The following is a 13,618-nucleotide window of genomic DNA, read 5'->3' as shown; positions in this document are numbered from 1 at the left end:
TCGGAAGCTAGAAAGGTTTCCAGACATCCTTCAACAGCCAGACAGACGAGTCAATGACCTTAAAAAGCCAAAAATAAACGCAAAAACTTTAAAAAAGCTGAAAATGAAATAAAAAATTCTTGAAATCAAAAAAACAAGGTTGAAAATTCTGAACATTGAATAAAAAACATAAAATGAAACTTGAAATTCCAAAAATATAATAGAAACCCGAATGTAAGCGAAATAAAAAAATTGAATTAAAAACTGAAAATAAATTAGGATGTTCTGAGAATACGAGTTGATTGAAAAGATAAAATAAAATTGATATCTGTGGATATGAAATCAATATCAGAAGACAAAACGAAAAAGGTGGGTAAATTAAATTGTAAAAGATGAAAAAAAAAATGAAAATGAAATTAATAACTCGATGGTAGGTCTAGGTACCTATAAATAAAGTTGAAAACTAGAAATTAAATCGAAAACTGCCCCGAACATTTAAACTAAAAACATGGAATAAAACCTACAACTGGCAATAAAATTGAAAACGAGCTGAAAAGGAAATTGAAAATTCCAAACAAAAATTGGCAAGATAAAATAAAATTGAAAACTCTGAAAATGATTTCATGAGAAAACTTGAAGCTGAAAAAAAAGTTGAAAATCGAAAATCAAATTGAAAATCCGGAACAAAAAGAAAACAAATCAAAATTTGGCAATAAAATTGAAAATCCTGAACATTGAATCAAAAACATAAAATCGAGTGAAAAACTAAGCACACATAAAAATACATTCGTGATTACATGAAATCAAAAACTGAAAGTACCTAACACGGAAAAATCAGTAACCTTAAAATAATGTTGAATGAATATGAATATTCTGAAAATATGTATATCCATCAAATATAAAATTGATTGCTTTGCAAATAGAATCAAAAACTGCAAATGAAATTGAAAATTCTGAAAATGAATTAAATACCTAGCATAAAGTTGAAAACTCCAAGAATGGAACATAAAACCCTGAAAATGCCCAAAGTGTAAGTCTCTGAAAATAAAATCAAATAAAAAAATAAAATTCAAATTCAAAATTGAAAATAAAATCGGAAACTGCTCATAAAATTAAAAACTAGAAATATATAAATTGAAAATTCTGAAAATTAGGTGTTTGAAGTTTGAAAAATTCGAAACGAAATCAAAAAGCAAAAGTAAAAACAAAAACTCTGAAAATTAAACTGAAAACTGAAATAAAAATTTCAAGCAGAAATCCAAAATTTGAGTATTTTTTGAATTTAATCCATCAGTGCCTTTTCAGGTCCTATCTCAATTCAAAAAAATTGAGGGACGGGCGAGGAGGGACCCACAACAGACACTTTCAACATTGCCTTCTTCTCAATTTTACGATGCATTATTTTTCAATTTCAATTCTTCGAGCCCCATTTGAGTGACGAAAAGCCCAAGTCTGCGGTTAAAAAATTTCTCATGCAGGTTCAACAGCTCCTGACATTACCTCAGAACGTATACACATCCCCCCTCCCTTGATCACTAATTTTCAACGTAAAATATGTACATTGAAAATACATACCTGTTACGTTTTTCTTCCTTACAATGTGTTTGTTTTTGTTTTGAATTTGTATCGTTCTACGTCTACGTACTCTATTGTAACCTTTAACCTGAACACGATGCAAGAAATAAATTACAATCGTTGTAAACAATACGCAATACTATTTGTATTTCGTTGGTATATTTTTGGAAATGAATTAATCTTTTTCTACGCGAATCCGAATGGCATATACAATTACACACATACGTTTACACGTATCTACGATTTGGAACAAAATCAAAATAACAATGCAAGCTCGGTGCAAATTAGCGCCGTGGGTGTCGTTTTTTACCCAGCATGCTGGAGTAATTCTTATTTAAAGCTTACGTACGTTATACTTACCTATGTGCATGCAGGCGAACAGGTACAAATAGGTAACCATGGTTACGAAAAATATTAAATAGCGAGTATTATTAAAATATAATGTTATTTACAAATTACAAAACATTAAACTAAGGCGTTGATTAATTTTGAAAATATTAGTCCAGACGTTACGTAATTAATTTGTCGACGTGAATTATTTTCATCACGAGTGACGAATTTTTTAGCCGCCGCATACCTATTTCAAACGTCTCGAAAGAACGATTTTTCGACCGTTTTCACATTTCTTCGATGATTTTAAAAATAGCTTCACGTTTGTCTGCGAACGATTGATTCTATAAGTTGAATACTTATACTTATACATTGACGGTTGAATATTAGTAGGTAGTAAAAAGTCTACGCGGTTATAAAAAATAGAGCGCAGTTATTGGTTAATTAAGGTGTCGCGCAACAGGTGCTTTTTGATGAAATATTGGAGTGTCGACTGGTTTGGAATTTCTGCTGCAGGAGGCGTCCGAGGATGGGATGAGATTTTTCCAAGTGTACGAGCGGTTTACCTACCTACGTCTTCCTAATGGATTTGGTAATTGGAAAAAAGATCGGTAGCTTTTGTATAACAGTGCCACGATGATGATTTTTCACTACGTAATTAAAGTTTTTTTTTTTTTTTACTTTCGAGACGTTCGTTAGCACGTCTGGAGTAGTATTCTTTTGAATGAAAATAACATCTCGGTACCTAGCTAATATTTTAATTTCAGCGTGATTGGTGGTTATCACGGTTCAGAAAAGACTAGCTGTGAAATTATTCCTCGTAAATGGGGTTTTTTGTTCGGTTTTTGCGAGTACCTACTTTTATAGTTGAGAATTACAATTCTACACTGTACAACTTTTTCTCATTATTGTTAATATTTTGTTATTGAGGTACCTACCTGTGTAACTAACTGCTCGACGATGTTGTCGGTGAAGGGTTGATTTTCCAAAAAACAAAATATTTCGCTAATTTTCAAAATTAATATAGCTTTATGATGGAAATTTCCAGTCGTAATTTTCTTTTTGAGGGTGTAATTAAGATGTAGACTGCTACGCTTTGTACATTATACATATCGAAAGCTGAGCTCTTTTACACCTTGATTGGGTTTCTAATATGGGTGTTTCAATAAACGCAAAAAATAATAAAAGAGTTATTGAGTCGAGTTCGGTTCGACTTTGAGTGAATATTTAGTATGTTCAAAAAGTGATCGAATGATGAGGGGTGATCAAAACGATAAAGTGGACTAAAAATTTCCTGAAAGATAGAAAAAAAACGAATTTTGAAATTGTTGACTTTTTTAAATACGAATACTCGTATGAAAATTATTGATTTTTTTTCAAAATTGTTTCCTTTTCTTTTACGAGATTTAAATTTTTGTAAAGTTTCTAACAAATGAAGTTCTGGTAAGTACTGAAAGACTTTCGAAAGAGAATGTCCCAAAATCAAAAAATAATCAAAATTTAAAATTATCAAGTTTATTTTTGGATTTTTAGCGAATTTTAAAAATTGTTTAAAAATTCAAAAATGAACTTTAGCATTTGAAATTTTGGTTACGAGGATTTTAGGATATCGTCTTTTGATCTAGCTTGGTTCTGTTTAAATCGAAGAGTGCCTGTTCAAAGGTTCTCTCGCAAAAGTAACTTTTTGAATGATTTTTTTTTACTTCAATTTTTGGAACCATAATGAAAATATAAGCGTGATTTTCAACTGCAGAACGTTCAGTGAGTGGAATGATTTTTTCAGTTGCAAATTTTTTTTGCCAAATGATATTTTAAAAAAGTCGTAATAATATTGCAGCTCTCTCAATGTTTCAATGAACCCAACGCCCCCCCCCCTCCTTATAAATACCTCGAGTTGTTGGAGAACTTATTGCAAATTTTTCTACGTTTCTATCTTGTCAATTACTCGAGTAAAACGTCCAGTTATACCATGAAAAAATATATAAATTGGGTGAAGGGAGAATGGAAGAAGAACTGCGAGTGAAAAAAACCACCTTTCGTTTAATTTGATGTTGAATTGAAAAGAAATCTAATCTGTGCTCTTGGCGAAAAAATGTTATTTTAAAGGTGCTGTGCAGTGAACCTCTACCTACAACAACTTGGAAACTTTTTTTCATGTAAGGTTACCTACAATTTCATTTTTACACAGTACAACGTTCAAAAATGATGTTCGATTAAAGTGGGTTTTTTATGAGCATGGTTCACGTTTAAGTTATAAGTTTCTTGATACTGCCATTTGTAATACTTATACCTACCTGTCTGAGCCATTCAAAGGATACTTTCGCAGGGAAAAAAATCGTCGAAATATTTTTCAGATTGAAGCGTTTGATTTTTAGGAAATTATATGAATTTTTTGCCTATATTTTTAGACGCCCACGTATAGGACGTAGGTAATATCTTTAGGATGTATAAAAGCGTGTGTTTTTGGAAGTTCAATTTCCAGTTTTTAGGGTGAAAAAAAATGAATTTATTGGTGTTTGGTCAAATGCATAGATACATACATTTTATAAAAAATTTACTTTGAGAGTTTATAAGATTATTTTACTTTAATCAAATTGCATTTTATTTATTTTTTCATTTCAGATTTATTAGTCGGATTGGTGAACGTATTAGTGGATATAATGTGGAGAATCACTATCACATGGCATGCTGGAAATTTTGGATGCAAATTAATTCGATATTTGCAGGTAATTTTCTTAGTTATGAGCGATAATTTTTAGCCAAATTTTTGTAAAAAATGATGGCTATTGCGGTAGGCCCAACTTTGGATAAAAAGGTCGGGGGTCAAAAATTTTGATAGTTCTCGACGTTTTGAGCTCAGACTAGACGATTCCCGGTGTGTCAGTTTTTATATATATATATATATATGGAGCTTGCTTACTATCCGAGACCCGGTACATCGTACTGACGATCCGAGGCCCGCGTCTTTGACACTTAGAAAAATTTTAAAGAGTGCCTGGTAAATTCGTTCGCGCATGCGCCTTGATAGCGGCTGATAAGCCGAGCCTAGAGCCGTTGGTGCGATCTCTAACGAGTGATTTTTATACGAATGGCGCGAGTGTGAAGTTTCTGTGTGGGGTGAAGTAAGGTAAGCTGTATATACTGTAGGTACATATTATACCTACTTTGTGAGTCCCAGACAAAAATTTGTCTATAGCATCCCTAAGGTGCGTACATCATAAAAATATAGTTTTTAATTGAGAAACGTTCCGAGACCCGCTAACGGGCCTCGGAACGTCGCTTCGGGTCTCGGATAGTCGATGTCACTTCCAGAAACGGGCCTGTATAAGCTGTAGCGTATCTGTATTTATATGTTTATATAGAAGTTTCACCGAAAATTGAATTTTTTACTTTTTCAATCAAGAGACGTTCTAATGAATGAAATGAAATAAAACTTGGAGAATAGGGTTCTTTTGGGAGTTAGAGTTGACCCCTGCAGTGGGGAGGGTCAAAGTTGAAAATTACAGAAAGGTCATTTTTTTGGAGGGGCATAATATGGCCCCAAATGAACCAAAAAGGTCCAAAATCATACCATAGGTCAGTACCTCTATTATGATCAACATATCCAAATTTCAGCTTCCTAGGTCATCCCCACCCCATTTTAAGTGAGAAAAACTACATTTTACCCCTATTTTTGACCCCCTCACCCCTAAAATTGACCTTAGGAGTCCAAATTTTCAGCATACAATGAGAGGGTGCCCCTTGAGTTCTTTTTGTAGGTTTCAACCTTCCAACCCCATTTGACCCCTCTCCAGGGTCAAAAAAGTGGATTTTTGCGTGTTTTTTGACGTTTAGCCAAGCCTACAGCCCCTCCAAATTGACCTAGAGGGTCCAAATTTTCACAGTACATTGGGAGGATGTACCCGAAGTGCCTTTTGCAGGTTTCAACCTTCCAACCTCATTTGACCCCTCTCCAGGGTCAAAAAAGTTGATTTTTTCATCCATTTAACGTGTTTTTTTGAAAATTTCAACATTTAGCCAAGCCTACAGCCCCTCCAAATTGACCTAGAGGGTCCAAATTTTCACAGTACAATGGGAGGAAGTACCCGAAGTGCCTTTTGCATGTTTAAACCTTCCAACCCCATTTTTACAGAAAGGTCATTTTTTTGGAGGGGCATAATATGACCCCAAAAAGGTGAAAAGAGTCCAAAATTATACCATTGGTCAGTACTCTTATTGTGATCAACATATCCAAATTTCAGTTTCCTAGGTCATCCACACTCTGATTAAGGTGGGGAAAACCACATTTGACCCCTATTTTTGACCCCCTCACCCCTAAAATTGACCTTAGGAGTCCAAATTTTAAGCATAAAATGAGAGGGTGCCCCTTGAGTGCTTTTTGCAGGTTTCAACCTTCCAACCCTATTTGACCCCTCTCCAGGGTCAAAAAAATAGATTTTTGCGTGTTTTTTGACATTTAGCCAAGCCTACAGCCCCTCCAAATTGACCTAGAGGGTCCAAATTTTCACAGTACATTGGGAGGATGTACCCGAAGTGCCTTTTGTAGGTTTCAACCTTCCAACCTCATTAGACCCCTCTCCAGGGTCAAAAAAGTGGAGTTTTTCATCAATTATACGGGTTTTTTGAAAATTTTGAAGTTTAGCCAAGCCTACAGCCCCTCTAAATTGACCTAGAGGGTCCAAATTTTCACAGTGCATTGGGAGAATGTACCGGAAGTGCCTTTTGCCGGTTCAAACCTTCCAACCCCATTTGACCTGTTTCAGGGTCAAGACAGGTTTGTTACCACATTTTTTGAAGGAGGAAGAAGAGAGTTGGGCGAAGCCCAAGGGGGCGCAGGGGGGACGGAGTCCCCCGCGAATATAAGAAGGGAACAGTGAAAGGAGAGAGTTGGGCAAAGCCCAAGGGCGAAGCACAGGAGCGAAGCGAGGGCGCGAGGGTGCGAGTAGTTCAACTGAAGCAATTTAGTGATGGCAACGATCGATAGTTTTCACTATCGATAGTGTTTTCGAGTGAAAATTTCAATAGTTTTTACTATCGATAGTTTTTTCGGTAGTAACAAAAACTATTGATACTATCGATAGTTTTTTCGATAGTTTTCAATTTTCATTAAAAACTGATAATGGATGTGATTCCACGAGTTTGGAGGTTCATTATTACGTTTTTTATCTGAAAAAATCAAGGGACATCATTTTGAGAGAGAAAAAAAGAAACAATACTTTTTTTTATTGAAAACATGAACAATAGCGATCCTTTTTTACAAAAATTTGGTTAAAAATTCAATAAAACATTGGATTTTCGATAGTTCGATAGCATCCAAAAACTATCGATAGTTTTTTCAATACTTTTAAAAAAAACTATCGGTCAAACTATCGATAGTTAAAAAAAACTATCGATACTATTGAAAAACTATCGATAGTTTGCCATCACTATGAAGCATAGAACATGAAAAAAAGACATCTGCTGGAGGTAATTGGGCGAAGCCCAGGGGACAGGGGGGACATGTCCCCCCTACCACAGGCGAAGCACAGGAGCGAAGCGAGGGTGCGAGTAGTTCAAGAGCCCTCAATATTTCTGGCACAAAAATTTGGCTCTTACGTAGCGGCAGACTGCTACGACTTTTTTAATGTACTTTATATGGGATGCAGGTACCTAAATTTGGTGCCTACTAATAAAATTCCTAGATATTTTCACAAACAAACGTATCAAAAAATGACTTTAAAAAACATAAAAAAAAGAAAGATGTAAATTTATAAAAAAAAGTAAAACAATGATTTTCTTTAAAAATTTTCAAAAAAATTAAAGCATTTTCTGGTGGTAAAAAAAGTTGACCAAAAAGTAGATTTTTATTTTTTATTTTACAAAACTTGACATTTTTTTAAAGTGCTCAATCAAAAAATATCAGCTTACGTAGGTAAACAAGAATTAATTCAATTCGTGAATCAAAAGAAAGGCAGAATTTTCAAGTCATCAGAAAAAAATTGAATGAACTTCAACAAATCTGAAAACAACGTTTATAAAATGAAAAAAAATAGAATAAAATCATCATTAGAATTTTTTATAAACTTTTTAAAATGAATTTTGTTTGGAATTTTATTGTTGATTCTGAACGAATCGTTCGCGAACGACTTGAGTGCAGTTTCTGATAATTAATCGAAACTGTCGAGTTTTGTCATGTTATCTATACCTAATTTTATTTTTAAGTGATTCGTTCATTTGCGAATGATTTTACGTTCTCATTTCTGAGAAAATCGTTCGCGAACGAATCATTCACAATTTTTTTCTGGTGAATGAACAATGTTTCGTTTTGTCTGGTCATTGTCGTGTATTTGATTTAGATTTCCTATTGATTCAGTTGTTCTCGAATCATTTATCGTATCTGATCAAATCGTTCGCAAACGAATCAACTCGATTTTTTAAAAATAGATTTGTATTTCGCGAATGAATTACTAATACGAATCAATTCGTTCTCGAATGATTCAGAAAAAATAATTCAATTCGTTCGTGAATGATTCATCGAAAATTGAGTAAATGAATCAATTCGTTCGCGAACGAATCACGTGTATGAAACGATTCGTTCGCGAACGATTCACTTGTATGAATTAATTCGTTCACGAATGATTCACTTGTACAAATCGATTCGTTCGCGAACGATTCACTTGTACGAATCGATTCGTTCGCGAACGATTCACTTGTACGAATCGATTCGTTCGCGAACGATTCACTTGTACGAATCGATTCGTTCGCGAACGATTCACTTGTACGAATCGATTCGTTCGCGAACGATTCACTTGTACGAATCGATTCGTTCGCGAACGATTCACTTGTACGAATCGATTCGTTCGCGAACGATTCACTTGTACGAATCGATTCGTTCGCGAACGATTAACTTGTACGAATCGATTCGTTCGCGAACGAGTCACTTGTATGCTTCGATTCGTTCGCGAACGAGTCACTTGTACAAATCGATTCGTTCGCGAACGAGTCACTTGTACAAATCGATTCGTTCGCGAACGATTTACTTGTACAAATCGATTCGTTCACGAACGAGTCACTTGTACAAATCGATTCGTTCGCGAACGAGTCACTTGTACAAATCGATTCGTTCGCGAACGAGTCACTTGTACGAATCAGTTCGTTCGCGAATGAATGTTTGAATAAAAGTGGATCAATTCGTTCGTAAAAGATTTTTATTTTACGAAAAGTCGGTCTTCTCACGCTCAATGCGTGAGCGTTTTTTTCTATTTTACTTTAGCAATTTTTGTGATTTTGAACGTTTTTTGGATTAATTTTGCCATTTTATCGCATCATTAAAAACTTGTAAACGACTCATTAAAACTGTGACCTTTGATCTTAAATCTTTAATTGCAACTTAATAAAAACAGTTTTCAAAAAAATTACATTAAAAAAATCGTTAAGTACTCTACTGAAGTATTTATTATTATACTGAGTGGGACATGTGTGAAATAAGTTGCCTATCCGGTTTGCCGTAAATATGGAGTATCCTGGAAAAATTATGTTGAATAAATTGCCTACCCAGTTTGCCGTAAATACGTAGTTGTCACAGAAAGATCCAAAAACTTTCTTTTACGGAGAGATTTCAAAGTTTATGGAACGTTTTCTTTCCCCTACCTGATTTTTTCCAAAAAAATTTCGAAAATAATTTCTTTGTTTGATTTTTATTTTATTTTATTGAGAAGAAGCTGTGCCACATGAAAAATATTTTCTTTTTTTTTTAATTTGAAAAGATACTTGTGTTTGGAAGAGCCAAAAAATTGAGCTATAGGTACAAATTTTGCCCACCTATCTTCTCGTCCCTTTGGGAAGAAATCATAATTTTTGGTTGAAAAAATTTATAGATATTCATCACCAAAATTTTTGAATTACTTCGAGACACTTCGAAATTTTGTCTACGTTTTTTCCGTATCTTAGAATTAAATTTTGAATCGCTGTAATTCTGAAATTAAAAGTGTCGCAGGTGGAAAAATTACATATCGAATTGTCAGTTTCAAAAAATGCCCATCATTTTCAGCATTTTATTTCAAATTTTTCGAGTAATGCTGGGTCAAGGCTAAAAATTCAAAACAATGAATTTGAACGAGATTTTTAGCATAAAATAACGAGGCAAATTATTCAATTTTTTCACTTTACACGCGCATACTTTAATTCGAGACAGTTTATGGTAAATAAAATAAACATTACGAGCTGGCTTTTTTTTCTTTTGCAAACCTCAGGAAAGAAATTACGACTAACAACTTTAAACAAATAACTAAATAAGAAACATATTTCAGGAAGGAAACACTCGATTAATTCTTCACCTTTTCTCTCACAAACACAGTGTAATTATTCTAGTTTTCTAAACAGACCACTGCTAAGAGAGAGGAAGGGAAAATAACTCGCCGTATTTGGCACTAGCAGCCAAACAGCTATATAAATTTAACAACTACTCGTATAGCAGAAATCTAACCATAGGGAGGAGGACCTTCGGGCAAAAAACAACCATCTTACGGTTTAAGATTTACATTCGGATTTCTTCGACGAACCGAATTGTCGAAGAAATATGTAACTTACGGGCAATTAAGCTCATTTGTAAAATATAAAAAGCCAAAATCTTACATTAGCTGTTGGAGGATTTAATTTCTAAAAGTATGGTTTGTTATACATAGCGAGTAGTATATAGAGGATTGTTTCATTAAAAATTCATTAAAATTGCGTTGTTTTCTTCATCAACGACGAATGATTATAAAATGGAAAAGTCTTACTTATGGTATCGCCGAGAGCTAATTTTTCACTTTGAACGATATCGTTTTTATTAGGTATAATGACGGAAGATTTTCTTTAGTATAAAAGCAGCACAACGACGATGTTTGAAACTTTTTAACGCATTAAAATATGGCATGTTCTTATCAAAAATTCAATTTTTTTCTCTCTATAACCCTGACCGCCGATGTAAATGAGAAGTCATTTCGACGTTTAAACGCGCAAAAGCTAATTGTAAAAGGGCGATATTCGTTCACTTGATCTTTTTCTTCGCAATAATAATTTTCAAGTAGACATCTCGCGTTTTATCTTATCTCATTTCGCGTCAAACTTTTCTACATTGTTCTTGGTCTATTCATTTTTGGAATTTTCAGCTCGCATTAATGAATCTGGAAAAAAAAGGGAATCGAGTTACGCGTTTGGTATAAAAAAATGAAAACTTTTCGTCAAATCTTTTCGTCGAAATGAGATAATTTAAATTTTCGCGACGTATCAATAGCCTCTGTACGTATCGGAGTCAAATGAAATTTCTTCTTTGGCGAAATATTTATAAATTGTATCGACTCGTTTGCAAAAATAAGATATCGAAGGATATTGAGAAAGTTTGGCGTTTTTTCCTCCTCTCTTTGTGTCTTCTTTCGGTTCTCTTATTTCAAATGGGGGTTTAGAGTAAGTCGTCGCGTCCTTACACAATAAGATACGTACCACGTACTTATATACGTTGTGCTTTTTTGGATTTTTATATCGCGAGGATGTGTCGCGCGAAAAACGACGAAATGAGATTTTATTGCATTCGTCAAAGTATCGCGAATACGAAGGATGCATTGCATGTGAATAATCTATTATACAGGGTGTTCCAGAATAACCTTTCACATTTTGGTAACCACTGATCTGTGTTCAAGTGGAGCTAGGGGAATGGTAAAGGCGGTTCTAGGTAGCCAAAGCATGCCGAATTATGTTTCAATAGTTATTTTTTGCCCTGGAGAAGTAGATGGCTGTACAGTGTGCTTTTACTGTGAAGGCCTTTTTTAAAAATAAAGGTTCCTGTAACTCTTTACTCCTTATTCATCAGTAACGAAGCTCATTTTTATCTAAATGGTGAAGTGAATAATTGGAATGTGCGCTTCTAGTGTACAAAGAATCAGTTGATAATACTTGAGAAACATCTAAACCTCCGCCAAGTTGACTGTTTGGTTGGGCGTGGCTAAATTCGGTATAGTGGGACCATGTGTGTTTAATGAAACAGTAACAGTGAGGGGTAAGGCAAAATGTTAAACGAGTTTCTTGTTCCGAACTAAAAGACAGACGCGACGTAATAGAGTTACTTACTTCCTTCCAACATGTTGGAACTACCAGGGATGTACACATATGTTTAGCGCGTGAGCACTTCAGTCATCAAATAATTTTGTTATGGTCGACGTGTTGAACCAGAAATTTAATGGCCACCTTGATCCCCTGACTTTTCAGCCTGCGATTTTTTTTATGGAGTTATTCCAAGTCAAAAGTGTATCGAGATAAATCTAGGACTCTGAAACAGCTTCTAGGTTCATGAGTCGCAACTGATTGGAAGAGAAGTGTTCAATAATTTGAAAAAATGTTCGGTTGAATGTGTCAAAAATGAAGGAAAATATCTCGATGGAAAAATTTTTAAAACTTCATTTTTAATGAAAACTCAAATATACGGTCTAAAAACGGCATATTTCTACTTCATTTTGGTTGTAAAAGAATTTTTGTAAACATTTTTCTCTCAGAGTAATAAAAAAAACAAATGTGAAAGGTTATTCTGGAACACCCTGTACTTTACATATGAGAAAAGTTTGCTTCTTGTTTCTTTTCTAATGGTGAATTTGAAATTTTCAGGTCTTGGTTACCTTCTCTTCAACATATGTGTTGGTTGCTCTTAGTATAGACAGATACGACGCTATCACAAGACCGATGAAATTTTCTGGCAGCTGTAAGAATAAATCCATTCATCATCATACTCTCCGTTATAATGCGATATCTCATTCATATCTTTTCACAGGGCGAAGAGCGAAATTCTTGGTAGGCAGTGCTTGGGGTCTCAGTGCTCTGTTCTCGATACCCATTCCAATTTTATACGAAGAAGCTGAAATCGGAGGTAAGTTCTAGTTGCAATTACGGCGCGATAAAGGAAAAAAGTACAATATAACTATGTTGACAAATAAATATTCACCTACGTACTTTGAAAATATAAGGTTGGGAATGACGTATTGTTCAAGTGTTGTGTTTTATGGGCTGGGAGTGTGTATTTCAGTCCAGCAAACAATCTCATGGGAAGTGAAACTTTCAGAAAATTACATAAAGTTCGTGGTACAATGTTCGAAAATGTCTGTCACATTTCTGATAAAAATGTCCATCTTTGAGAGTTTTCAACCAAATTTTTTAAAAATATGTTTTATTTTTTAACACATGTGCAATAGGGTGGCCCTTATTTTCGAAGTTAAAATGTTCCCCCTCCCTACCCCCCCCCCCCCCCCGGTGGTGTCCTCTGGTGAGAAAATAATTCTCTATTTTTTTTATTTTTTCCATTTTCAAAAAACAGGCTGCAATGAGTCCCTCTATTTTCAAAAATTTGAAAAAAATACAAATATGTACACTGTAAAAGTTTAAGTTCTATTATTTTTAAAAAGTTTTTATTGGGTCAAATAAATTCTCATTAAGATTATATACCCCCTCCATGGAAACCAAGCTGGCATCCAAGAATCGCTGAAATTTGTATTTCATGTGGAAAATCCCAAAATTATTAGTTGTTTTTGGTCATTACCTCATTACCTACTGATAATGTTGATGCAAATTGTTCACCTGCATACTTGCAATGATTTATAACAACGCACGACGCCCCGCTCCCTCCTTAATGATTTATTGGTCCTTTTAATAATTCTTTTAAAATGATTATTAGCGCAATTTGAATTTTTTATAAATTTGTACAAGAAAAATAATGGTCAGAATAAATTTC

General features: G+C 34.2%; 1 protein-coding gene across 4 annotated transcripts in view; it reads left to right on the top strand.

The window, feature by feature from the left end:
• LOC135844985 (cardioacceleratory peptide receptor-like) overlaps nt 1-13,618 on the top strand; it is a 295,508-nt gene that overhangs the window by 269,414 nt on the left and 12,476 nt on the right. For 3 of the 4 annotated variants that reach the window (XM_065363405.1, XM_065363406.1, XM_065363407.1), the window contains exons 5-6: nt 4,507-4,610; nt 12,502-12,760. In XM_065363405.1, coding sequence (XP_065219477.1) covers nt 4,507-4,610; nt 12,502-12,760 — 363 coding nt within the window. The remainder of the gene's footprint in view (nt 1-4,506; nt 4,611-12,501; nt 12,761-13,618) is intronic. The other variant, XM_065363408.1, reaches the window with a different exon arrangement.

The sequence above is a fragment of the Planococcus citri genome, chromosome 4 (genome assembly GCF_950023065.1).
Source record: "Planococcus citri chromosome 4, ihPlaCitr1.1, whole genome shotgun sequence".
Taxonomy (NCBI): Eukaryota; Metazoa; Arthropoda; class Insecta; order Hemiptera; family Pseudococcidae; genus Planococcus; species Planococcus citri.
This window is presented reverse-complemented; position numbering and strand designations above follow the sequence as displayed.